This window comes from Primulina eburnea, chromosome 8, assembly GCF_022965805.1.
Source record: "Primulina eburnea isolate SZY01 chromosome 8, ASM2296580v1, whole genome shotgun sequence".
Classification (NCBI taxonomy): Eukaryota; Viridiplantae; Streptophyta; class Magnoliopsida; order Lamiales; family Gesneriaceae; genus Primulina; species Primulina eburnea.
Genome location: NC_133108.1, coordinates 10263618 through 10289622, shown reverse-complemented (window position 1 = coordinate 10289622; position 26005 = coordinate 10263618). Strand labels below are relative to the sequence as shown.

Here is a 26005-nt window from a genome sequence, read left to right as displayed (position 1 = left end):
TTCTTTGTGTAGATTTTCCGTTGTCTAAGATTCACAAGTAGGGCTTAGGGTTTTTTTTCTCTTCAGAACGAGGCTAAGATTGTCGCGACGATGAAGGAGAAAGAAGAGTAAGTGGGTTTTCTTGTTGGGCTAGTCGTTCTTCACTAATTCACTATTGAGCCCATATCAAATATAGAAGCAAGCCCAATATATAATAAAATTACAATTGAAAGTTTGGTCCGAATAATAATAATTTTAATTATTATTATAATAATTTTTCGATATGTCGGTATACCGAAATACCGAACGTTTAAAAAACATATACCGATACCGATACCGAAAATTACGGTACGGTATAATACCGTACCGTAATTTTCGGTATCCCGTTAATATCGGTATACACGGTATATTTCGATAAGGTATATGCGGTATACCGAAATTTTTTTATTTTTTCCCAGCCCTACACCCGCAAGCATCCATCATTTATGCTAGGCTAGACTAGAATATAGTTGGAGAAAGGTGGTCGTGTCACAACCCCAGGGGAGGAAAAAATAATTTTTTTATGAAGAATGACGGGTGAAATTGTATTTTTGAAAAGTTCAGGGATGAGAGTGTAATATGGTAGCAATTTATTCCATTTTCAGATAACGCAATGAAATGAGCTCAGCAAAGAAACCCCTTTGAATAGTTCCGACTTCGCCTCCGGTGGAGACCACGGCGCCAAGTTCAGCATCTCCAATCTTCAAATTTCAATGTCATGAAATCAATAATGGAATTGACAAACATCCAATTCAAACCAAACCCACTTCGCTTTTATCCAGAAAATCTCTTTCTCCTCCGAAGAATAAGCATTCGGGCATCACCTTATCGCTGTCACAGGTCGAAAATTTCCCGCCAAAAGGGTATTAAAATTTCAGCTTCTTCGTCGGGCACTAGTGGGAGTGAGCCCGAGGGCTTCTCTTGGCTGCAGTTTTCGCAGTCCATTGGGCGTGGTTCTCAAAGGTTTTTTCAGAAATTTGGCGAGTCAGTCAAGAAAGAAACTGGCTTTAGTATTGAAGATGCTAAGGTAAGCGTTAACGAGATGACAGACCGGTTCCAGGTTCAGTTTGAACGAGTTAACTCCGAAGTGCTGCCGCAGTTCATCGATTGGAATAAGTGGGATTATTGGAAGGTGGTGTAGCTTTTGATGCCATTGTTTTTTTTAACAATTAATTCCATATAAAATATTATCTTGGATTTTTCATCGTGAATGATCGTATCGGTTTGTTGTTATCAGGATATAAAAAATTGGGAACCGAAAAGAGTTGGTGTTTTGGTATTATACATTTTTGTCGTGGTTTTATCTTGTCGAGGAGCATACAGTATGATCCGAGCTCCTATTGTCCAGCGTGAAAGAAAAGAATTGGCAGAGGCATACATGGAGGCGTTAATTCCCGAGCCTACTCCTACTAACGTGAGGCAGTAAGTTATTTTCTCATCCATTATTTGGTAGTTCAAATCTTAAATGTACGTGTGTTGAGTAGAATATGAAGTAATTGGTAAAACTCTCAATATGTACTGTTTTTACATGATAACTTTTTTTTTTTGTTACTAGTGTGCTTAAATTTGTGGGTCAAATTCTATAGCTAAAACTTCGAAAGTAGAAACGATCAAAAACTCCTCAGTTGGATCACTTTAGTTTTTAGTATTCCAGACCTACTTTTCCATTTTAAGTGAAACAATCTCATGTTTAATGAGTTTCAGAAGTTCTCAAGATGATTATGCCAAAATTGTACTCATTTCAAGGGCTTATGATAATTGATCCATCTATGCAATGTTGCTTGTGTCATGATCAATATGCTGCAACCTTTCCAAATTGATCCTGTTGGTTTTGTGTTGTATACATTTCATGCCTATCATGAGGGTAGCTTGATATAAGGCAACTGAATTTCCTTTTTTTTTTTGGTTTAAGATGTGTGTTGAATTCTTGTATGCTCATGTTCAGCTCCACTCCCCATCAGAAGACGTTGGGGGATATGAGCTACTAATTGGATGAATAGTCTCAAACGATTTAGAGCATCGATACAAATGGGTCATGTTTGCGATGGTCCTCCTTTGAGATTAAGTTTTTTACTGGTACTAAAATATATTGATGCTATCTGGTATGAGCTTATGTTTCATGACTTCAAAATGCATAGAGATGCCAGTAAACTTACAATTGCCTTTGTTTGCTGTCTTAATGTCGAAATACTTAGCCTTGTTTCTGATAAAGCCCTAACATCTTATATCGCTCTATTTTATATGTTTCCTGCTTATAGATTCAAAAAAGGCTTGTGGAGGAAGACAACTCCCAAAGGTCTAAAACTTAAAAAGTTTGTCGAAGCCCCTGATGGGACACTTGTTCATGACAGTTCTTTTGTCGGGGAAGATGCATGGGAAGATGACACCGAAAAGGCCCTAGACAATGTAAAAGAAATAATAGACAAGGACATAAAATTGAATGAAGAGGATAAGAAGTTTGTGAAAGAAGGTTTAGGTTTATCAGGTTCGTTTTTTTCTTGATATGCAGCTGGCTAAAAAAGTTATCCTTGCGTTTGTCCTCCCTTCTCTGTTTGAAATGCTTTTCACAAAGTTAGCCATCCATTTATATATCTTATTGAGGAGAGGAAAGCAGGCTTTTTATCTGCTGGGCACTATCAACACAAATAGATTCTTTGCATGGAAGATTTGACGATAGAAATTTTACGCATTTATTGACACCAAGTTTCCCACTTATTTTATCTGAGGAGAAAATAACTTCGATGTAATTGGATTGATTGGAGATGCTTGGTAATTTCACTTTCTTCAGAATTTCCATTACTTTCCAAATTTATGGTGACCAGAAGCCAGAAGGTATCTGAATAAATCAGAATTCCTCCTGCTGGTCGAGTTTCGCAGTAAGACCAGAGTAAATCAGAGTTTCTCTAACTTCCCTGATTTATGGTAATATCCTAATTGATTCAAATCAATTGACAGAAAATCATTAACAATCCCTTGAATATAGACAAATTTACTTCTGTTTTGTTTTATTTTTCATGCATATTTTTTTTGAATGTGTCTGTAATTTGTGTTCTTATTGAATTATTAGCTTTAATTGCGAACGATACGATGTGCTATTGGGATTCTGAATGCTTCATAACAAGAAAAAAGTTTATATACATTTATTTATCTAATCAGGCGCCTTTAACAGATTTCTTCGACAGTCGTGAAACAGGACTCAGGAGGAACATGGCGTGATAGACTTACAGCATGGAAAGAAATTCTTCAGGAGGAGAAGCTAGCAGAACAACTCGATTCATTAAATTCCAAGTATGTTGTGGAATTTGACATGAAAGAGGTTGAGAATAGCCTCCGCAAGGATGTCGTTGAGAAGGCCAGCAATGCAAATGGAGCAAGGGCATTGTGGATCTCCAAAAGATGGTGGCGCTATCGTCCAAAACTTCCTTACACCTATTTCCTTCAAAAACTTGATTCTTCTGAGGTAAAAAATGTTTTAATATGCACGCCTGCTTAGTCTGAATATTTAACTATCACTACTACTAATTTGTGTAGGTCTAATTTGATCTTGGATTTGTCCCTTTTATAGTTTTCTCATCCATTTTGTGCCAATATTTACTGCAAAAGTTCAAATTGAAATCTCCATTGCCAAGATACTTGTTGTATTCTGTATAACGACAGTAAACTGGTTTTTCAACATTTGTTATGAACCTTATGGTGCACTCTTTCTAAAACTAATAGTAGAGGAAATAGAAATTTTCTAAAATTATATTCAAGTGATAATAATCTAGCATGTTTGCCGTGTAATTAAAGTGCTTTTGTCAGGTTGCTGCAGTTGTCTTTACTGAGGATCTTAAGAGACTTTATGTGACCATGAAAGAAGGATTCCCTCTGGAATATATTGTGAGTCCAATAATCTAGCTGTGTGCTAACAGTTGTTTTTCTTCACGGGCTTACATCTGCTGTTACCTGCCTAGGTTGATATTCCACTCGATCCATTCCTTTTTGAGGCAATATTAGGTTCTGGAGTTGAAGCAGATCTTCTTCAGAAGAAGCAAATATATTATTTTTTGAAAGTTGTATTTGCCCTCTTGCCGGGAATACTGATCTTATGGTTCGTAAAGGAAGCTTTAATGCTGCTTCATATTACTACAAACCGTCTTCTTTATAAGAAATATAACCAGCTTTTTGATATGGCATATGCTGATAACTTCATTCTGGTAAGTTCTGTTGTTTCTTTGAGCTTGTGTCGCTCTAGATTTTTTTTCTCTTGAATTATTTTATTTCCCACTCAGCCAGTTGGTGAAGTTGGTGAAGCAAAATCAATGTATAAGGATGTAGTACTAGGAGGAGATGTCTGGGATCTTCTTGATGAGTTGATGATCTATATGGGAAACCCCATGCAGTATTATGAAAAGAATGTGAAGTTTGTACGGGTAAGCTAGATTATTATAAACATTAAAGAAATAACCTTTCCTAAATTTTCTTTAAAAGAGTGTTTTTTTTTTACTTCAAACGGTCATAATAGAATGTTTTCTTCTCCATCTTATTATGCACATTTCAGGGTGTCCTTCTGTCGGGACCCCCAGGGACAGGCAAAACCCTCTTTGCTAGGACACTAGCAAAAGAGAGCGGGTTGCCTTTTGTTTTTGCTTCTGGTGCAGAATTCACGGATAGTGAGAAAAGTGGTGCTGCAAGAATTAATGAATTGTTCTCAATCGGGAGGAGAAATGTAAGAGTACTCCCTTTTAGCTGTGCATGCCGATTCTTCTTAGTTGAGGATAAATATTTAAAGGTGCTGGAAACTTAACGAAATTATTAATGGACATTAAAATTTTTTTTGGGAGTATTTGAGGCTCATGGTTTGGATATCCAGATGGATTAATGTTAGGAAGGTTCGGGTGGTGTTAGGTTTTATTGTCGGTTTTTTCGGAATATATTTTTTGGAAATGTGTTTTTCGATATTGCTTTGGAAAATATGATCTATGTTTTTTTTGAAGAATACGATACATGTCTTGATTTTACTTCTGAAGATATTTTTGAACGGTAAATATGTCATGTAAAAATATAATGATTTATCTAATTTTTTTTATTAGTATGCTTTGTAAAAAAGATAATAAACAATGTATTTGGATTACAACATAGTATATAGTAGAGTATAGAATGAAGAAGTTGAGTTAAAAATAATAATTACAGTCGGAGATGCAAAATGCATAAAAATATGTTTTCGGAAAAAATGGAAAGATGTTTCCATTTGTTTTTATTTTATGAGATGGAAAATATTTCTAGAAGAATAAAACTGAAGAAATCCTATGCTTTTCGTAAACAAATAGGTGTTCCTTCTAAAAAAATTGGTTTAAAAGAGCAAATACTTTCTGTATTAGTTATTGAGAAATCACAAAGGGATTGACATGAAACTTTTTTACTGGTTTTTTATATGCAGCACTAACAACTTATTTTGGGTTAGCCAATGCATCTGTGGCTCATAAATATCTTGAAATATGCTTGGATTATGTCTGTTTTCGAGACATCGAAGAGCGAAAGTAGGGAATCAATGAAACTTGGAAAACCAACGCTGAAATAGTTTATGAAATCTGCATACAGTTCCTCAAGTTCAAGGAATTTGTTTCCTTTTAAAATTTTCCAACCAATCCTCTCTCCATTGTCTCAAACAGGAGCAACAAATGACCAGGAATAGGAAAAATTTAACATGGTTCTGTGATGCATTATGATTTTACTTTTACATTTAACTATATTCCATATTTACTTACAGAATCAATCATTATCATTAATTTTCCTCATCTAGAGTTTGAGTGTAATGATCATAGCCTTTGTGAACATGTGAAGCAAAGAAACTCCTAGTCTGTGGGGTTGAATTGTAAGAATGTGTGCTTGCATGCCTACCTACAAGTGTATTATACTTATGTAGTTATGTTTGCATCCAAACATTTATGGATCTTGTTAGCTTTTGAAGAAGTATACCCATGGTGTCTTTTTCCAGGCTCCTGCTTTTGTATTTGTGGACGAGATAGATGCTATTGCTGGAAGGCATGCCAGAAAGGATCCACGTAGGAGAGCAACATTCGAAGCATTGATTGCACAGCTGGATGGAGAGTAAGAATTTTTTTAAAAAATCTAATTTTTTTCATGTTAGTGCTGAGGATATGAGTTTCATTGCATGGTTAAATGCTTTATTTGGCTTGGGATTGGTAATTAATTCCCATACAATTTTTTGATTGCCGAAAATGAATATCCTGGTGGGTTCGATTTTGGTCGATGAGGCAGACATGATAAAAGAATTGGGAAGTCCGATTCTAAATTACGTTGTTGGATATACTTCAGATCTGTGCTTCTGACAAATATTGTAGGCCAAAATCCAAATGTTACGTTGCTGCCTGGTTTGCAAAAATTATTTGCCAAATTTTCTCAGAAAGAAGATAGCAAACACGTAGTTCGTTTTCTGTCTTATATGGCCATTCGTTGTACTCTGATTTATCTTGTTCTGCTACGTAGATTCTATAGCATGCCCTTGGCCAGCTAGGTGAGTAGTGAGTTGATGAGATGAAAAGAAAGTACACAATTTGGGGTGAAAAGAAATTGATTAGACATTGCTGGATTGAAAATTTGACATGAAAATTAAAACGATTTAAGTGAACACAAAATTTTCAGAAATATTTTGTATATTCACTTTGGAAGTGTTGTGCGCTGCTGTGTGCCTGGAACAGAAGTATGCTAGTTAAACATTGTAATCCAACCAGTACATTAGCATTGTGCATAACTTGTGCCTGCAACATACATCCTGATGTTATTGCAAAACATTGCTGTTTCATATGACCTTTTTAGGCACCACTGCTCGGTCACCAATAACCCATGCCTCCTACAATATTATGGAGTAGGCATCACTGCTCAGTCACCATTAGCCTTTTCCTCCTATCAATTTATGGATTACCATGTGTAGTTTTGGAAAGGAAAGACACGAGGAATTCGTTCATTTCTTTATTCAATGATTAAGCATAAAGTTTACAATGTATTGATAAACGATCTAATCAAAAGCTAATCTTATAAATTTAAAAAACAAATTATGGATAAACTTCTATCTTCCCTTACTCTAGAGAACAATCCTGTTATTTCAATTTCATCACATCTTGTGGGTTATAAAGTTGATCATGGCCAACTTGGAACTCAATTATTCAAAGATAGGCCGAAAGAGTGCCTTGGTTAGAATGTCAGCACTCAGCAATCTGCAACTGTGTAGGAACGTATCTAACGTCAATTATTATTTTTCCAATCTTCACACTTGTGAAGTGACGATCCATCTCAATGTGTTTGGTTCGATCACAGAAAACTAGATTTTTGGATACTAATGGCAGTCTGATTATCACACATAAGTTCCACTGGTCCACGATCTTCCATCTTTAGTTCTTCGAGTAATTCTTGAATCACATACCCTCACAAATTCCATTGAGCCCATAGATTGACTTCTTCAATTTGCAAACCTTCTTTGTTGTTGCTTCAGATTCAAAACTAGGTGGAATGTCCCATATATACTTCCTCAGATCTCCATCAAGAAAAGTATTTTTGACGTCAAGTTGGTATGAAGGCATCTCAAACGAAGGCTACAATTGAGAATGAAAAACGATGGACATAACAACAAGCGAGGATTTGTTCAATATTCCGAATTCTACAACGGCACTATACAGTAGCACGAGAAGGTTGGGGGTTGAGCTTGGTGTCAATGAAGTGGAATGATAGGCAACTAGAATGTGGCACAATGTAAAGAAGCATCTTTACTTGTGATGGTGCAGAGTCCGGCCTAATGGATTCACTTTGAGTTTCTTCCAAGTTGCTGGGAAAATATTGTAAAAGATATTTTGTTGGTGTTCCAAGAGTTTTTCCGCAGTGGCATCATTAATGGAATCACAAACGAGACTTACATATGCTTGATTCGAAAGAAAGGCGACTCTTTCAAAGTTAAGGATTTCCGACCTATCAGTTTAATAACAAGTTTATACAAGATAATATCGAAAGTCCTGACATTGAGACTGAAACGTGTTATGGGGGTGACAATCTCGGAATCACAGAATGCTTTCGTTGAAGGGAGAAATATCCTAGATTGTGGACTAATAGCAAATGAGTTGCTTGAGGAGGCTAGGGTGAGGAGGAAGGAAGGATGGGTGCTGAAAGTGGATTTTGAGAAAGCTTACGACAATGTTAATTGGGATTTTCTGGACTACGTCTTAGCAAGGAAGGGGTTTGGGAAAAAATGGAGATCGTGGATGCGGGGATGTGTATCGAATGTTTCTTTTTCGGTTATGATCAACGGAAGGCCGAGAGGAAAATTTAATGCTTTCAAAGGACTTCGTCAAGGAGATCCTTTATCTCCTTTCCTATTCAACTTGGTCGTTGACGTTTTGGGAAGATTGATAGACAAAGCTAAATCATCGAATTTAATAAAAGGTATTACGGTTGGAAAAGATTTGATCGAGATAACTCACATACAGTTCGCGGATGACACACTTTTTTTCGCACAAAAAGACGAGCACATAAGATTCATGGTCAAAGTGGTGAGCTCCTTCTGCCAAATGTCGGGCCTGAAAATAAATTGGGATAAAAGTGCGTTGTTGGGGATTAATCGTGAAGATGATGAAGTGGAAAGGTTGGCATTACAGTTGGGTTGTGGCAAAGCGAATTGGCCTATCACTTATTTGGGGGTTCCTTTGGGAGGGAACCCATTGAAAGCATCATTTTGGCAACCGGTAGTTAATAAACTGTCCAAAAAACTTGTTGCATGGAAGAAAGGTTTTCTGTCGAAAGGTGCCAGATTGACTTTGATACTATCGGTCTTGAATTCCATACCGATATATTACATGTCATTATTTAGGCTGCCGAGAAATGTTGAGGAAGTCATGGACAAAATTTCAAGGAATTTTCTTTGGGATGGAGCGGATGGAGATGCACATATACATTTGGCCTCATGGGATCAAGTTTGTAAACCAAAGGAAAGAGGTGGACTAGGCATAGTTAAACTAAGATTCAAAAATGAAGCCTTGTTAGGGAAGTGGTGGTGGAGATTCTTAAAGGAAGAGGGGACTTTATGGAAAAAGATCATAATTAGCAAATATGGATTTCAAGAAAATGGATGGGATGCGGGATTGGCGAGTGGTGTAACATTCAGATGCCCTTGGAAGTTTATCTCCCGGATTTACCCAACTTTCAAACGTTGTGTTTTAGTTAAGGTGAGAGGAGGGAATAAAGTGAGATTTTGGGAAGATCATTGGGTGGGTGATGGTTCCTTCAAAGTAGTTTTCCCAGCTTTACATCAGCTGTCAAATGTTCACAATCTGCCCATTTCGAACTTCGCATCATTTGATGAGTCCAACTTGAACTCTTCTTGGGATTTTCACTTCAGACGAGAGATTAGAGAGGGAGAGCTAGATGAGTTGACAGGTTTATTAGAGGTCTTAGAATCGGTTAGATTAGTCCGGGGGGTGCGAGACTTTGTCCAGTGGGGCGGGGATTCTTCGGGCATTTTTTCGGTAAGTTCATTTTACGATTCTTTTTTCTGTCATAATCTTCACCCAAAATTCCACCTTTTTGACAACATTTGGAAAATTCCTGTGCCGACCAAGATTCGATTCTTCTCTTGGTCAGCCTCTTTGGGTAAGCTGCCAAGCTCGGAGACAATTCAAAAAAGGTTCCCTGGAATTGCTCTGTCTCCAAATATGTGTGTTCTATGCAGACAGGAAACCGAGACTCAGGAACATATGTTGATTCACTGCTCTTTCGCAATCTCTCTGTGGAGTAGGGCTTTGCAAGAATTGAGGTTGACTTGGGTGACACCGAAATCAACAAAAGAGCTATTCGGCATGGATTGCCAATCACAGGGACTAAGGAAGAATTTGGAAATCGTTGTCCATTGCTATGCTGACAATTTGGTTGGAAAGAAACAAGAGTCTTTGAAGGAACAGAGCCAATGTTGAGCTTTTGGAGAAGATTTGTGGCCTTGTGATTGACAACAAAGACTTCGATTTCGGTTTTGATTTTTAAGACATGGATTAGTGTATCTTTGAGATCTCAACTTTTCTTTTGTTTGTCGGTTGACAGTGAACTTCCAGTCCACTGCATTCTGTTCTAATAGTTGTAAACTTTTAAATCATTTTATTATAAAATTATGTTTACTTAAAAAAAAAAAGATTTGCTGCAACTGATAAGAGGACTCATACTGTGTTAAATCTGGCACTAGAGCGAAGGTCTCTTGATAATCAATGACTTGATTGTGTGTATCCTTTGGCACCACCAAATATGTTTTTAAGTTTTTCAATGCTTCCGTTTGACTTATGTTTGATAGTAAAGATCAACTTGCATCCAACTGTATTCTAAAATAATATAAAAAGTCTCAACTTACTAGTCATCGAAACTAGTGCATAAAGAAATAAGAGTAAATAGATTAAAACATGCATATAAAATCTCGTAAGCTACGAGGTCCTCGGGTTTGCACTGCCGCTAGTCCGAGCCTGCTCACCGGTCACCGTCTCTTGTCTCCTCAACTACATCATCTGCATCGATCAATTTTAGTGAGCCTAATGACTCAGCATGCATAAACCATGAATAACAAGTAATACGTGATAAAAATTAATGCAATTTAAACATAGCTAGTACATAACATGATATAAGCATAAATATGTATAACGCGATTTTCTTGCATAAACTTTTTCATAAAGCATATTTTCATACTCGTCATAACATGTAGTTCTGTTAAGTGGGCCCATAACATAAGTCGTTGATCAAACAAAACCACAGTACTGGACCAGCAGAGATCACCGCAGCCCTTGGACTGGATGTCCACTCCCTAACGTAACATAATTCCTCCAAAGAGGTTGGAGAGGTTCCCAGAAACATTCTCCGGCTTCTGAATCCGTAACATAATTTGGCCACAAGACAAATCGCATACCTCAAAAATAATTATTTTACACGTTATACACACTTACGATCATCGTGAACCTCGTTGGATTTTCTTCAGACTTGCTGCCATAACTTCCTAAAATAAATACCCAAAACAACCCCTAAAGTGCATTCCGGTACATACGACTCCCGATTTAAATAGAAGCACTTAGGACGTACCAATCGACTCGGGACTAGACCCATATATAAAATACATCCTAACCTACTGCTTAAGGCCCTAGACCTGCCCGGAGCAATGCCCGAACCTCGTACCATGCACCACGAACCATATTGACACAAGCTGCTCAAAGAGTGACACTATGAACACTTATGCGTTCCATATGAATTTCTATTGATTCCAACTCGACCCGAGCCCGAGACTCACCCTTAGACACTACTTAAGACCCTGGTTCAGCCCTTAAACCTACCAAACCCGTTAGCCCTACATCGCGAGCCCCTCACGTGCGTTCACGGTCCAGCTCTTATGCTAGCCAACTAGACCCTAACCAACCCTTGCCAGGCCTACCCCGGGACCCTAAGACTCCGTCTAGACCCTAGCCACGAGCTCTGGTCCAGCCTACAACCAAACCCGACGCCCAAGCCGCGGCCGTGCGTGTCCATGCTTTCTATTCGTTTTCTGCTGCACGATTTTTAATAACGTTATAGCATTCATAAAATCGAACCAACAAGTTTTCATGTATAATTTGTATCAAAATACAGTATATAACATGTTGATACATAGAAGAAAGGTTTAAACATGCCTTTGCATAAAAAACTCACGATATATCGAAAACGAACGCGAGGAAGAACGGAGGCCGAATAGAGATGGTTTGCTGTGTTTAATGGCTTGAAAAGTTACTAAATTTATCAAGGATGGTAGCGTGATGATCGGCTAAGCTTGCTGATGGAAGAAAAAATCGAAAACTCCAAGCCCTAGGTGGTGAAATTTTCGGCGGAGAGCTAGTTTGTGTTTTTGTGTGTTTGTGTGAATATTGCTTAGAATATTATTAGTATTTAGGTTAATTAATCAAGCTTTTAAATTACTAATTAAGCCCTCCAACATTCGACAATTTGTATATTTAAGAGTCCTAAAAATCCTAAATTCTACCCATAACTTTAATACTATCTAATTTAATTAATTAAGTCATAAAAAAATAATTATTAAAATTTTATATTTCGGTTGGACGTATTTAAATTCCTTTCTTTCGAAACTTGCTAATTAAAATGCATAACGTCTCTAATCTCTATTTCACTCGATAAATTAAATTTAGCCCTCAAATGCTAAAATTGAAAAATCTTCTAAAATACTTAATTTCTTTACTTAAAATAAATAAAAATATAACTTTGAATTTTAAATCTTTATTCGTCTCCGGTCTCCTTTCTCGGTTCGGCATCGAATATTCGTCTGAAAATTAAAACTCGAGAAAACATTTAATTTGCATAATAACAATAAATAGGTATATATTTAAAATAATTTAACACATAACATGCATTACTTAGATTATTAATTAAATTAATAAATTATTTCAATCATACATGGGTTTACGTGTAGTAGTTTTTGGGCGTTATAGAGTAACCAAGGAAGATGCACTTAATGGCTCTTGGTTCAAGTTTGCCACGGTTGTGTGAATGGATATGGACAAAGGATGAACATCCAAAGGCAAAACTTTGAGTGGTGGGATGTTATGAACTCGAGAAGAGCCTGGATTGGAGCTTTGTGGTTAAAGACATGAGAAGGTATTCTATTGATGAGATTTGTGGTTGTAAGAATAACATCACCTTATAGTATGTTTGGATGCTTAAAATTTTGGATTTGGTAGTGGAATTGGATTTGGAATTGGATTTGGAAATTCATGGATTTAAAATTCCATCTTATGTAGGGTTTGAAATTTAAAAATTCTATTTAGAATTAATTTCTTGTTTGGAAAAAACAAGATTTGAATTTCGAAATTTAAAATTTTACTAAAATAATCTTAATTATCTTCGACAAAAATCAAGATTTAAAACATATTATTCACATTATTAAAAACTGAAAAATTAAAATTAATTTCATCATATATTTTCTATATCATTTCAATTATATATTTGTGTTATAAAAATTGCATAAACTCTTATATAATTAATTAACTAATCTTATCCAACACAAAATAAATTATTAAAATAAAATAATCAAACATATTATCTAAATATTCAAATTTAAATTCTAAGAAATAAATTATTTCAAAGTTAAATATTCAACGACATCTTAATTTTATAAATAGAAAAATAAGTTATTTTTGAATAAAATTGCAAAAATAAAAAATAAATAAATTTGTCATTTAATCCAACCATTACACATATTAAGATGTTGGAAGGATAATAGTTAAAAAAATTTGTTTTGAATATTTTTTAGTTTTATTCAAATTTAAATCCCATCAAATTAGACCAGTTTTGAGAAGATTTGTTTATACACAATGAAATACAGTCAAATTCCTTAAAATCCAATTCCATTTTTAAAATCCAACTAACCAAATGGTTAAAACTAGGATTTACAAATTCAAATCCCTCCAAATCCATGCTTCCAAACATAGGGTTTGAGATCGGGCAACCTCAAGTGTCGATTTTTCTTTTCAGAAACCCGATTATGTTGAGGTGTGTAAACACATGAGCTTTGGTGTGCAATACACTGATTTTGCAAATAAACCCCATTATTGAATTGAAGTAATCACGTGCACTGTCAGTTCTTAAAACTTGAATCTTGCTGGAAAATTGTGTTTGGATCATGGTGTGGAATCGTTTAGATATCTGGAAAGTTTCGATTTTATGTTTCATTAGGAGAAACCATGACAATCGTGTATGATCATCGACAAATAGTAAAAACCAGCGGGTTCCACTTATATTTTTGACGTCAGAGAGTCCCAGGTATCACTATGCATGAGAGAAAAAAGGTGCAGATGGCTTGTAACGACGTGATGCGAAAGTGGTGCGAGTGTGCTTTGCCAATTGGCAAATATCACATTGTATAGAAGCCGAACTTTTATTGTTGAATAACGAATGAAATAGTCTTGCAAGATACAAGAAATTTCGGTGTCCTAATCAATAATGCCATAACAAAATTTCACTATCTGGATTAGAATTCAAAGGCGAGGCAGATCATAATAAAAGACTGAGGGGAACTACTGGTGGTTTGGCTTCTCTGGGGAGCATCCATTTTCAGGAGATATGGCCCCGCACACAACTCAACGCTGCCAATCGTCTTCCCCGATGCCAAATCCTGGAAAATACATGAACCCCAACCCGGAATTTAGCAAATATTTGAGGTCAATTGTTAGTTTACTCACTGAAAAAGGTTACAACTAAGGTCAGGTACGAATAAAATAGTTGAATGCAAATTTCTGGAGTTGCACATATCAATCCATCACCGGCTACCTTGGAGCAAGATCCATTGGCAATTCCGACGACATGAGAATCAATACATGGTGTGAACGATTGAAATAAAGTCAAGTTTTCAGTCATGTAGTCCGAGGCACCCGAGTCAACCATCCATGAGGTAGATAAAGCACGCTGTGAAAGCAAAGCATGAGGGATAGTACCTTGATGCGCCACATTACCATAATTATAAGTGAAGGATTGGGGGACGGGCTGGTTTATCCAAACAGCTTTTTAAGGATCTCAAGTTGCTCTTTATTGAAAGGTTGCTGGTCCTTAGAGTGATTTTCTGTTGATGCAGTGTTGGCTCTCCTTTCATGGGCTAATTTCTGGGTTTCCCATGGATTTTCCAACAGGTGTCAAGCGAGTGATTGGGTCTTTTGCACTTTTTGCTCGATGGACGACCATTTTTCATTTTTCCATGGAAGGCTGTCGGCTGAAAATTATTCAGCATCCTGGGATCAGTGTTCGTTGATAAATGAGTAGCGAGAGCCGATCCCTTAGTAGATGAAATAGCAGACGAACCCAACATCTCTCTTTTGCGGCTCTCCTCATGGTGAACTTATGAAAAATCTGTGCACAGACTCGTCAATCATTTTGTGCCCAATATACGATCCCGTTCTTCATCTAGTGTGTTGTTGAGGCTTGATAAAAATTTGAAGTTGCTATGTTTTTCAACAATTGCCCGATAGTGACGATCGTCGTCTAGGCATTTCCATTCGTGAACCTCGAAAGGTCCAATCATTGCCAGTGTCGTGTAAGTGTAGTGAAATACACAGTGACAGTGGACTTCCCCTGGTAAATGTCCTTAAGAATGCTTTCTGTCGAAAAAGAATAAGAAAACATGTAGAGGAAACTATTGTTTCGTTCAGTTATTGATAAAAGATGGGCAATAAAAACAAGAAGTAATTGATGGAATAATTTTCTCCCTAATAATTGTAATCGATTCTAATTAAATCTATTTTAAGATAAAGTACTATTTTACAAAGATAAAAGGATCATTAAAATATTGACATTCTCTCTCAAGTTGGTGCGAAGATATCAATCATGCTCAACTTGTTGACTTGATTCTCGAATGACTGTCTCATCAGGCTTTTGGAGACCGCTTGACTTTTTACAATTTTTTTGATCCTTTCAAATCAAGCTCTTGGAGACTGCATGAGGCCATAAAGTGATCGTTTTAATCGACATGCGTTAGATCCAATTTTCCCTAAAAGCCTGGTGATGCCTTCATATAAATTTCTTCGTCAAGTTCCCTATTAAGGAAAACATTCTTCACGTCCAACTGATTCAAGGGTCAATCAAGATTTTTTGCATTAAACAATCAAGATTTTTTGCAATAAACTAGAGAACATGGACATTATTTAATTTGGCTACTGGAGAAAAAGTCTTGGAGTAATCTACCCTATATGTCTGGGTATAGTTTTTTGCTACCAGACGAGCTTTGTATTTGTCCAAAGATCCATCAGAGTTGCATTTCACAGTAAACACCCATTTACAACCAACCATATTTTTTTCTTTGGGCAATTCAGTCACTTCCTAGGTAGCATCCTATCCAAGAGCCCTCATCTCCTCAGCAATAGCTTCTCTCCACTCAGGTACATTTAAAACTTCTTGTACATTTTTTGGAATAACCACACTCGAGATTTGTGAGATGAAAGCTTGAAAGGATGTTTAGTGCGGGACCTCATGCTTTCTGAGAGCAATGTTAAGATCATGTGGATTAGAGTCGGAATTACCTTAAGTAGGATTTTTTCTGCGACACCGATCTCATGATTTATCCTCTGGGTAGGCTCTTGGTCATGCTGGAAGATAGTGTTCTCTTTCCTCCTGTTTTTAAGGTGTTCCTTTGAATAGACAAATCCTTTATACCGTTCTCCACATGTGTAAGGTTTCAGCAATTCGATTTTTAGATGACATTGACATAGGTCCTAAATTAATGTTCTCATTTTCTTTAAATTCAATGATAAAGTCAGTCTTCTCTAAGATCTCTTCGCCCCCTGAAGACGAGAATTGTGATAGTATGATTGACCTTCAAAGAAAGTAACATCCTATACACAAATAATTTTTTAAGAACTGGAACAAAACATTTACAGCCATTTTGATTGATTTGTAGGATAACCAACAAAATACTTTCGTTTGCTCTTGGATCAAAATTTTTTTTCCAGGGTATTTTGCACTAAAATAGTGCTGCCAAAAATTTTCAAAGGAACATTAGCGATTAATCATGATGTTGGGAAATATTCTTTGAAAAGTTATAATGGTGCCTTAAATCCCAAATTCATGTGGGCAACCTATTGATTAAAAATGTTTTTTCAAAACTTATCCCCAAAGATATTTTTTAATTTTGGTTGTAAAGCTTAAAGCCCTAGCAACTTGAAGGAGATGCTTGTTTTTCGTTCAGCCATCCCATTTTGTTGGTGTGTATTAACACAAGAACTTTGATGGATTATGCCTTTAGCCTTTGTCACCAAAAATTTTCCTAGCACATGATCAAAGTATTATTTACCATTATCACTTCTAAAAACTTTAATATTGATTGTCCTTGTATCATACTATAATTTTTTATACCATACCTTCAACCTTATATATATTTTGAGTAAAAAGACCCAAGTGACCCTAGTATGATCATCAATAACTGTGTAATGATTCAGCGATTTCCAGAAAAAGTTTTTATTTTCGAGGGACCCCATATGTCATTGTGAATCATGGTAACTGTATCTTAGTATGGTTGAGCTGAGAACACACGAGTACAATTTTTAGCCATTTCACAAAATTCACAATGAAAATTAGAAACACTTTTATTCATTAATAAATTTTGCAACAACTCTTCAAATATTGAAATTCGGATGGCCTAACCGAAAATGCCATATCATTATTTCACTGTTGGTAGAAGTTGAGAGAGAGTAGAAACAGGTTTGCTGGTTTTGTACTTTCAAGGTATGACCCATCAAAGAGATGGAGACCTCCATCTTGCCTAGCAAGTCCAATCGTCTTCCCTGAGGTTAATCCTGAAATTTGCAGTGGGAAGACCAAAAATTAATTTGATAATGATGATCATGAGTTAATCTACCAACCCATAAAAGATTATATGATAAGTTAAGAACATGCAAACATCGTTTAGAGTGTGAATGGGTGATATAATGATTTTCCTTTTTCCAGCAGCCATTGCTAATGAATCGTCATGCAATTTTTACTTTTTGACTACCTGCGCAAGGTGTATAAGAGGAAATAACTGCGAGGATCCGGTCATATGGTTAGTTGCTTCGGAATCTATAACCCAGGTAGCGTTTGGTAGAACACCAGAGAGAGCTTCGGTAAAAAAATTACCTGACTGAACTAGGGAATAAGGACTAGATTTTTCAAAGAATTGGGAGTGAAACATTTTGTACAGTTGCTCCATCTGTTCCTTAGTGAATGGAGATGATTCCGAGGATGTTTGTTGCTCCGGATTAGTTGCTTTGGCATGGAAAGCACGAGAATCCCCTGCTGGTCGAGATTCATGCCTTTTCTTCCAATTCGTAGGCTTCCCATGGATATTCCAACATGTTTCTCGAGTGTGGTTTGGTTTCTTGCTCACATCACAGTCTGTTTTTTGTTTGCTCCCTCTTCGATCTCCTCGGTATCCATTCCCACGAGTTACAAGGGCTGAACTCTCAAAGTCAACTTTCTGATCTGTTGTTTCCTAGCATCACTGATCGGCGTGCCTCTTCTCTCCTAACTTCAGAAAAAAACTTCACGAATGGAGTGGAGCGGCTTGCGGCCCAAAATCCGGCCTCTAACCTTGTTGAGTTCTTTATTTAGGTCTACCAAGAAGGCAAACTCTATTTCTTTCAACCTTCTTGTACCGGATGCTGTCGTTAGGATTTTCCCATTTCTCTTTTTCAAACAAGTTCAATTCCTGCCACAAAATCATCATGTCATTATAATATGTGGTTACATTTCTATTACCTTGTTGCATCCTCCACATCTTTGTATTCAATTCAAACAAGTGGGAATGATTTTTGAGATCCGAATACGTCTCTTTTACGGCCTCCCATACATCGATTACAGACAGTGGGAAAAAATAAGAATGGATTTCCGGCAGTCGGTTCCATGAAATTAATAATCATACAGTCATCGTGGAATTTTCTGAGCGCCACTGGGAATATTTTGGATCATTAATGGCTGTAGACTTTGTTTCCCCCGTCAAGCAGCCCAAGTTTCCCTTGCCATCAATCACTAGCCTGACTGGTTGAGCATATTCTAGGTAGTTGCTGCCATTCAATTTGTGAATGGTAATCTGCAGAGATGTCTCGGAAACTAGCATTGTGTGATTAGTGTTGGAGGAGGTGGCATCGTTGTAGGACGTCCGCGAATTTGAACCCACCATCGCAGCTTTGTAATCCACTTTTTTGAATCCGGGCTTTGAGAAGTTGAGATGTTGGGTTTATTGCTTTTTGGGCTTATGATTTTAAACAGGAGGCAGCGCTCTTTGCAGGATATTAACACCACCGTCACTTCAACAATGAAATCGGTAGCGCAACAACACAGAAGAAGTAGGACAACAACAGGTCCAGGAAGGTTCTGCGGCTACTTTACAAGAAGCGCGAAGATCGATGAAAAATTCTGCTAGTATTCTGCAACTTAGCAATACCCTAATTTTTTTATTATGAATGATTTTGAGCCGTGGCTTGGATACCATGTCGAAAAAGAATAAGAAAACATGGAGAGGAAACTATTGTTTCTTTCATCATTCATTGGTAAAAGACAGGTACAATAAATAGTAGAAAACAAGGAGTAATCGATGGAATAATTCTAGTCCTAATTTCTAAACTCCTAATAGTTGTAATTGGTTCTAATTTATTCCATTTTAAGATAAACTACTTCTTTTCAAAGATAAGAGGATCCTTAAATATTGACACTTTCGAGTAGGTGTTGCGGGCCGCTTCCCAAATATCATTGAAATGAAGATTTCTCGCCAGTTTATGGAGTCAAGGAGTTGATGAGCCATGACATGACCATGTTATTTTCTGAATTCAAAGGTTTGAACTTTGAATAGGTAGTTTCTAGACGTGATGATGTGCCAGAGATGAGATCGTTCTTTCCTTTGTCATAGATAGACAGTTTACGGATTGCAACCATCGAAGGAAGCTTTTTTCCATTGAGTTTGTGGCAAGTGATTGGGATGGGTGAATGGTCTGTGACCATTAATGCGATGGACACAAACTGGTAATCTGATTTTGAGGGTTTGGATGGAGAAGTCATGCCGTATTTGGTCATGGATTAATAGCTCTCTTATACCATGTAGTTTTTTGGAAGGGAAAGACATGAGGAATTCGTTCCTATCTACCCTAACTACTGGATAATAATCCTGTTATTTCAATTTCATCACTATCTTAACATCATTCAGTAATATCGACCTCACCACTTTTTTCACATGCTTCAGCATTTCCTGACCACTGAGCGAATCAACTGCTTGAAGTTATGATGTAATAAAATTCAAGGCGACAAGTTTGTTTTTTTCTTTGTTTTTCGCCTTTCTTATTCTCCTTGGTGAAATTTTCTTCGAGGAGAAAGAATCTTGTCCCGGAACCAGCCTTCGTTTAATCAATTTTATATGAATACTTATTTTTGATATTAAAATGAGGTACTTGAATTTGGAAATGGTGTCTTCTCCTCATACAAAATTTTGTTCCGTTTTACACACTTGCAAATGGTGACTAATTTAGAGGACCAACATGTAGTTGGTTGAATGGCTTGCATTAAGTATTAAATTATCTACGGAGCATTCATCAACTTGTTCTAAGTCTAGAACAGAAACACTGTACTCATTTTCAGCATTGTCTCATTGTGTCACTTGCATTTTCTTGATTTATGTCAGTAGTGAGTACTCATTTACTTTTGCTTTCTGTAACTCACAAATAAATGACTGTTTGCAGGAGAGAAAAAACTGGTGTTGATAGATTCTCGCTTAGGCAAGCTGTCATATTCATATGTGCTACTAATAGACCTGATGAACTAGACCTAGAATTTGTTCGCCCTGGACGCATTGACAGGCGTGTATATATTGGATTACCTGATGCAAAGCAAAGAGTACAAATCTTTGGTGTTCATAGTACTGGGAAGGAACTTGCTGAGGATGTTGACTTTGAAAAGGTTCATTGGTTTCACGCAGTCTTTTATTTTTCACATTTTAAATATGTTGGTGAGTTTAGGTTTTGGATTGTGAGTGAAAACTTTTACCGAATTACTGGTTTCTTAGAAGGATTCTTACCAAGCCTACTTCTCTCTGGTAGGTTGGAGAAGCCCTTCTGGTGATGCTATAACTTAACACTTGGCATTTTGTTGTTCTTTCCCCCACCCCTATAGGTAGTCTTCCGTACTGTTGGATATTCTGGTGCAGATATTAGAAATCTTGTCAATGAAGCAGGAATAATGTCTGTAAGTTCTACTTAATATATAACTTTTTTATGACAATATCCACTGGCTCACAGCATGTTTGTCTGTTTTTTTTTTTTAATTTCCTGAGGCATAGGAGCTTGTAGAAGGAAATTCCAGTAATGAACTGCTGCACTTTATTATTATTAGTTTTTGTCTCTTGGGAGAACATCATCCATCTGATAAAAAGCATCATGGAGTCCCTGCCTTTGCGTTATAGTTGGCCATGATATCCCAAGTTTTAGAAAGACGACACACCTATTATTTTATTGGAAGAAATTTTCCCAAGAGTCATCCCTAAAACCAACTTACAGCTTCTGTTCTAATCCTTATCCCGTGGAAAAAGTTACCATCTTTAGTCCATAAAGTTTTTGTTCGACCTTCCCTGTATCCAAGTTTTTGCTTCGATTCACTTAGTGTTTCTGTTTGTTCATCCTAGCTCTGTTCAGGTCTCTCCTTCATGTTGGAATTTCTCTTGTTTTATATAGTAGCTCCCCTCTTTCTTTTTGATAATTTTCTTTCTATTCCTTCCAGCCAATAGATGGCGCGCATAGTGACTTTTACTGCCTATCGACTTCTATTTTGGTGAACTTGTTAAAATTTGCGATTTTGAAGAGTCCTAGATTCCCTCTTTAGTAAAAATTTCATCTCATACTCAAATCTTCAATGTTAGAAGGAAGCGAACTTTGATATGCCATACTGTTTAACAAAAGGTTTGTTAAAAACGCTTGGTCCCAAAATCTTGTGCTTGTGGGGGTCGGCCGAACACCCCTCACATGTAAGCTGGGTATCAAAGAATATTGGAGGAATTAATAGACAAGATGTATATGTGCAATTTTATCGGACATTAAGCAACGAAGATCTTAATCGACTCTTGAGCAAACTTAATGAAATATACGTCGTTTAGTGCATTTGCGGTTTTGAACATATACTTTTGACTTTGGTAACATGTTGAATCCAATTTATCACAAAAACTTGAGCTTGTGGTAGGTGGCACATCAATAGTTTTATAATTTCACAAGGATGTCATAACTTTTGACCCTTGCTGGAAGCTTCTGTTTTGGACTTCCACACCTGGTATGCTCTTCGTCGTTCTTGCCGGTCTACTCTTTGATAATAAATGGTGGCTGAACAGGTCAGAAAAGGGCATTCTAAAATCTACCAGCAAGATATTATAGATGTGTTGGACAAGCAACTTCTCGAGGGGATGGGTGTGCTTCTCACTGAGGAAGAGCAGCAGAAATGTGAACGAAGTGTATGGTTTCTTTTGTGGCACTTACTAAGGTTGTGGATAGCATGTAAGTTATCATACTCGTGATGTTTTTCTCAACATTTTCATAGGTTTCTTTAGAGAAGAAAAGGCTTTTGGCGGTGCATGAAGCTGGTCACATAGTCTTAGCGCACTTGTTCCCAAGTTTTGATTGGCACGCATTTTCTCAGCTTTTGCCTGGTGGCAAGGTATAGCATAGTGTCAATAAAGATTTTGTTCCGTTGAATGAATCCTGAATGGCCTTCATCTGTTGTCTAATTGAGCAGGAAACTGCTGTGTCTGTTTTTTATCCTCGAGAAGACGTGGTAGATCAAGGTTATACAACCTTTGGTTACTTGCAAATGCAAATGGTGGTTGCTCATGGAGGGCGTTGTGCCGAGCGCATTGCATTTGGTGATGACATTACTGATGGAGGAAGGGATGATCTGGAGAAAATTACGAAGGTAACATAAAGTCATAAACACATGTAGTCTCACATTTAATTTGGACATGGATGCCGGCTCCCTGAGAGTAAATCTGACCAAGTGTACAATTGTTGAGAATTCTTCTGACTTAATTCTGTGGCAGATTGCTAGAGAAATGGTAATAAGCCCCAGAAATCCTAGGTTGGGGCTCACTGCTTTGACGAAAAGAATTGGGATGGTTGATCTACCAGATAACCCAGATGGTGAGATAATAAGATACAAGGTAACTTTACATGATTATAGTTTAAAACATAAGATATGGTTTGCAACTGTTTTGTTTCAACTTCTGCACTCAAACAAATAATCTCTCTTTTGTTTGCTTTCGATGCCAGTGGGATGATCCTCATGTTATTCCTGCAAATATGACACTTGAAGTTTCTGAACTTTTTACACGGGAGTTGGCTAGGGTAAATTTAATTTACCATGCTATTGCCTTTTCTGCTAAATGTATAATCTTGTTGCTTGGCATGTATGTCATACTAATTTCCTTATGAAGCCATGCTTTCCAAGTTAATCACAAAATGATTCAAATAAGTATGGGCATGAAGTTAGGCGACTACTAAATGCCAGTTAGGCAATGGGAGACCGTGGCAAATATGAAATTCACCGAGGAAGAGGGAGACCGAAAGGATTTGGTTAACAACGATAAAATTCATTTACATATAAATGATGATAAAGTAGGAGATAGCACAATGGTGTAGGAGGCTCCGTATATCTGACCCCATCTGGTGGGATAAAAGTTTGATTTTGTACTGAATTTCACTTTCATCGCTAAAAAATCAATATTTACTACCAACCATAAGCTAGTGATATGAAAAGAACAATATGCTAATGAATTTAAAAGATGATTTGGTATGAAAAAATTATGTGAATTACCTAGAATCAATAATTAAGACTGATACCAGAAAAATCAGTATGGACAATAATGGTAAAATTGAAAGATTAATTATATGATCCAATGTTAAACATAAACCAAACAGAATGAGATTAAAGGCTTTTTTTTGTAGTTCTCTTGTTTCTTCTTGTTGATTTTTTTTCCTTATGTAGCTTTATTGACGTTATGAATTTTATTACTGAAAATAGTACATTGACGAGACTGAAGAACTTGCTATGAAGGGACTGAGAGATAACAAGCACATCTTAGACGTGATTTCAGAGGAACTATTAGAACATTCAAGGATAACTGGATTGGTACTGTACATTTTTCATATTCTCATTGTGCACGATACTCACAAAAATAAACAATCAAACACAATCAGTTCCATCTAGGCTGTTACCTAGCAAAATTATAAATTGTAAATATTTCTGACAAATGGGCAAAAATATTGACTCAAAATTCAAACATATACCATTGCTTAAACCATAATTCCCCTATGTTGTTGAGTTAGCTGTCATCTGGTAATTTTTTAATGGGAAATTGCTTTCCAGGAAGTAGAAGAACTAATGAGAGGTTTATCGCCAATTATGTTCGAAGATTTTGTTAAACCTTACCAGATTGACTTGGGAGAGGTATTGTGGTTCTGTTATTATTTCTTTATATTGTAAGGTTCTTAAAACGTTAATACTTCTATAAATGGTCTTCAATACAACCATTGCTTTGCATGTATGGAGAAAACAGGTTTCCTCGAATTTCTTTCTAGCTTCAAGATCTTGTTCTTGACTTGATGAGGTGTGGCTTATGAAATTACCTTATAATTAGTCTGTTTCTGTTGGGAAGTGAGTAATCTGTTAGTAATGTTAGTTTGCTGGGAGTAACACGGGTTTTTGTTGTTTTGAATGTGGCTATCTATATGACATATGGCCTATGGGCTGCTTATTGTTTGAGTTATTGGAGTTGGGCAATTACTATAACCTATATATACGACCTTTTAATCCTACAATCCGTTTCGAAGTGTCCTATGTTCGATTTTCATTAATTGCAAGTTAGTTTAGATGGTGATTGCTGAGGTAAGAATCGTCACCACTATCTTGTATATGTGACAAAAAGATAAAACGAATCATTCAAGCTACTCTGCAATTTAAAATATTTGATAGCTACTGTCACCAATACTTAAAAACTTTTGGTATAGAAACTAGCTTACCAAAATCTCTAGCTTTCACAGGACACATAAAACACAAAAGCTTCAACTAGGTTGTCTTGCTAGTTCCGTCAAATGCGTTTTTCTCTTGCATATGGTTTCTTGTGATAAATTATATTCCTTATTTCAGAAATCGTTATCCTTTACTCAACAGGATGGGCCAATTTCTCACAATGATCGCCTCCGTTATCAACCTCTTGATATCTATCCTGCACCAATGCACAGATGTTGAACTTTGTTGGGGAACGGAAAACAATTTTTGGGTGGAGTCAGATCTGCTTTTTTTTTGAATCCCAGATCTGCGTTTTGGTGAAAAGCTAATCAAGGACCAATTAGTCCCGGTAGCTGCAAGAAATTGACAATGGCACGGGCTGCGCGGCATGGCAGAAACTTAAGGTTACCTGGCAGACGGATCACAGAATTTAACCGCAGTTTGACATTTTCTTGTGCACTAATTGATTATTTTATTTGGATCTTCCCGTCTGACCATGGGTGAATAATCCAAGTCTCAGTAAAATTATTTCTTCATTATTTCAATAAAATTTCATTGAGATCCAGACGGTCTCACGAATCTTTATCTGTGAGACGGGTCAATCCTACCGATATTCACAATAAAAAATAATACTCTTAGTATAAAAAGTAATATTTTTTCATGGATGATCAAAATAAGATATCCGTATCACAAAATACGATCCGTCAGATCGTTTCACACAAGTATTTGTCAATACATAGTTACACGCATCTGAAAGCATGTCAAACAAGATCAATTTTCTTGATGACAAGATGAGTATTGTGACACATTTGCTTATTGGGGAAGTTATAATGTGATGCTTATTTCATTGAATACAGATGGGACTTGTGAGAATAATTTATGGAGTTTATTGATTAGCTCGTCTAAAGTTTGCTAGTAGGAAGCCCGGTGGGTGGGTAGCACGACTTCTTTTCTTCACAGCTCGAGAAAGCTGTTTAACAGCATCTTTTGAGAGATCGTGTGGTTTGCTCAACCAGTCTTCCATCAATGGGCACCGTCGTTCCATTGAAGTGCTTGCTTGTGCATTTGTTAAAAAGTCAGTAGATAAATACATGTGTACAATGCCATTTTGATATTTATGAGTAAAGTATCGATCCAACTAGAAGTGAAATATATAAAAATATTGTAATTAAAATAATCTTAATTTTATTTAAAAATTAAAAGATGAGAATTTATAATGTAAAGTAAAATTGCAACAATTGAATGAATGATTAACAAGATTATTAATGGGGGAAATCATTTATAGGAAAATTTTACAGGTTCGTTTTTATTTGAATATACATTATGTTTAATTTCTGTCAGTCTATGTCCCAAATTTTCTCAGCTTATTGGCCAAGAATTTTCAATATTTCCTGCTTAATTTTCGAAGTGACAATTGATTCCTTATTATTTAATATCG

At 36.5% G+C, this 26005-nt stretch overlaps 1 protein-coding gene across 1 annotated transcript; it reads left to right on the top strand.

Annotated features, from left to right (window-relative positions):
* Positions 1-628: 628 nt before the first annotated feature.
* Positions 629-25130, top strand: LOC140838870 (ATP-dependent zinc metalloprotease FTSH 12, chloroplastic). Its single transcript, XM_073205480.1, has 19 exons — positions 629-1150; positions 1256-1440; positions 2277-2503; positions 3201-3478; positions 3820-3897; positions 3972-4214; positions 4290-4430; positions 4559-4726; positions 5996-6108; positions 20265-20481; positions 20695-20766; positions 21899-22018; positions 22105-22221; positions 22300-22476; positions 22601-22720; positions 22830-22904; positions 23581-23688; positions 23926-24006; positions 24730-25130. Exons 1-19 carry the CDS (start codon positions 737-739, stop codon positions 24805-24807), a joined length of 3012 nt encoding a protein of 1003 aa, XP_073061581.1. The 5' UTR covers positions 629-736; the 3' UTR covers positions 24808-25130.
* Positions 25131-26005: the final 875 nt, after the last annotated feature.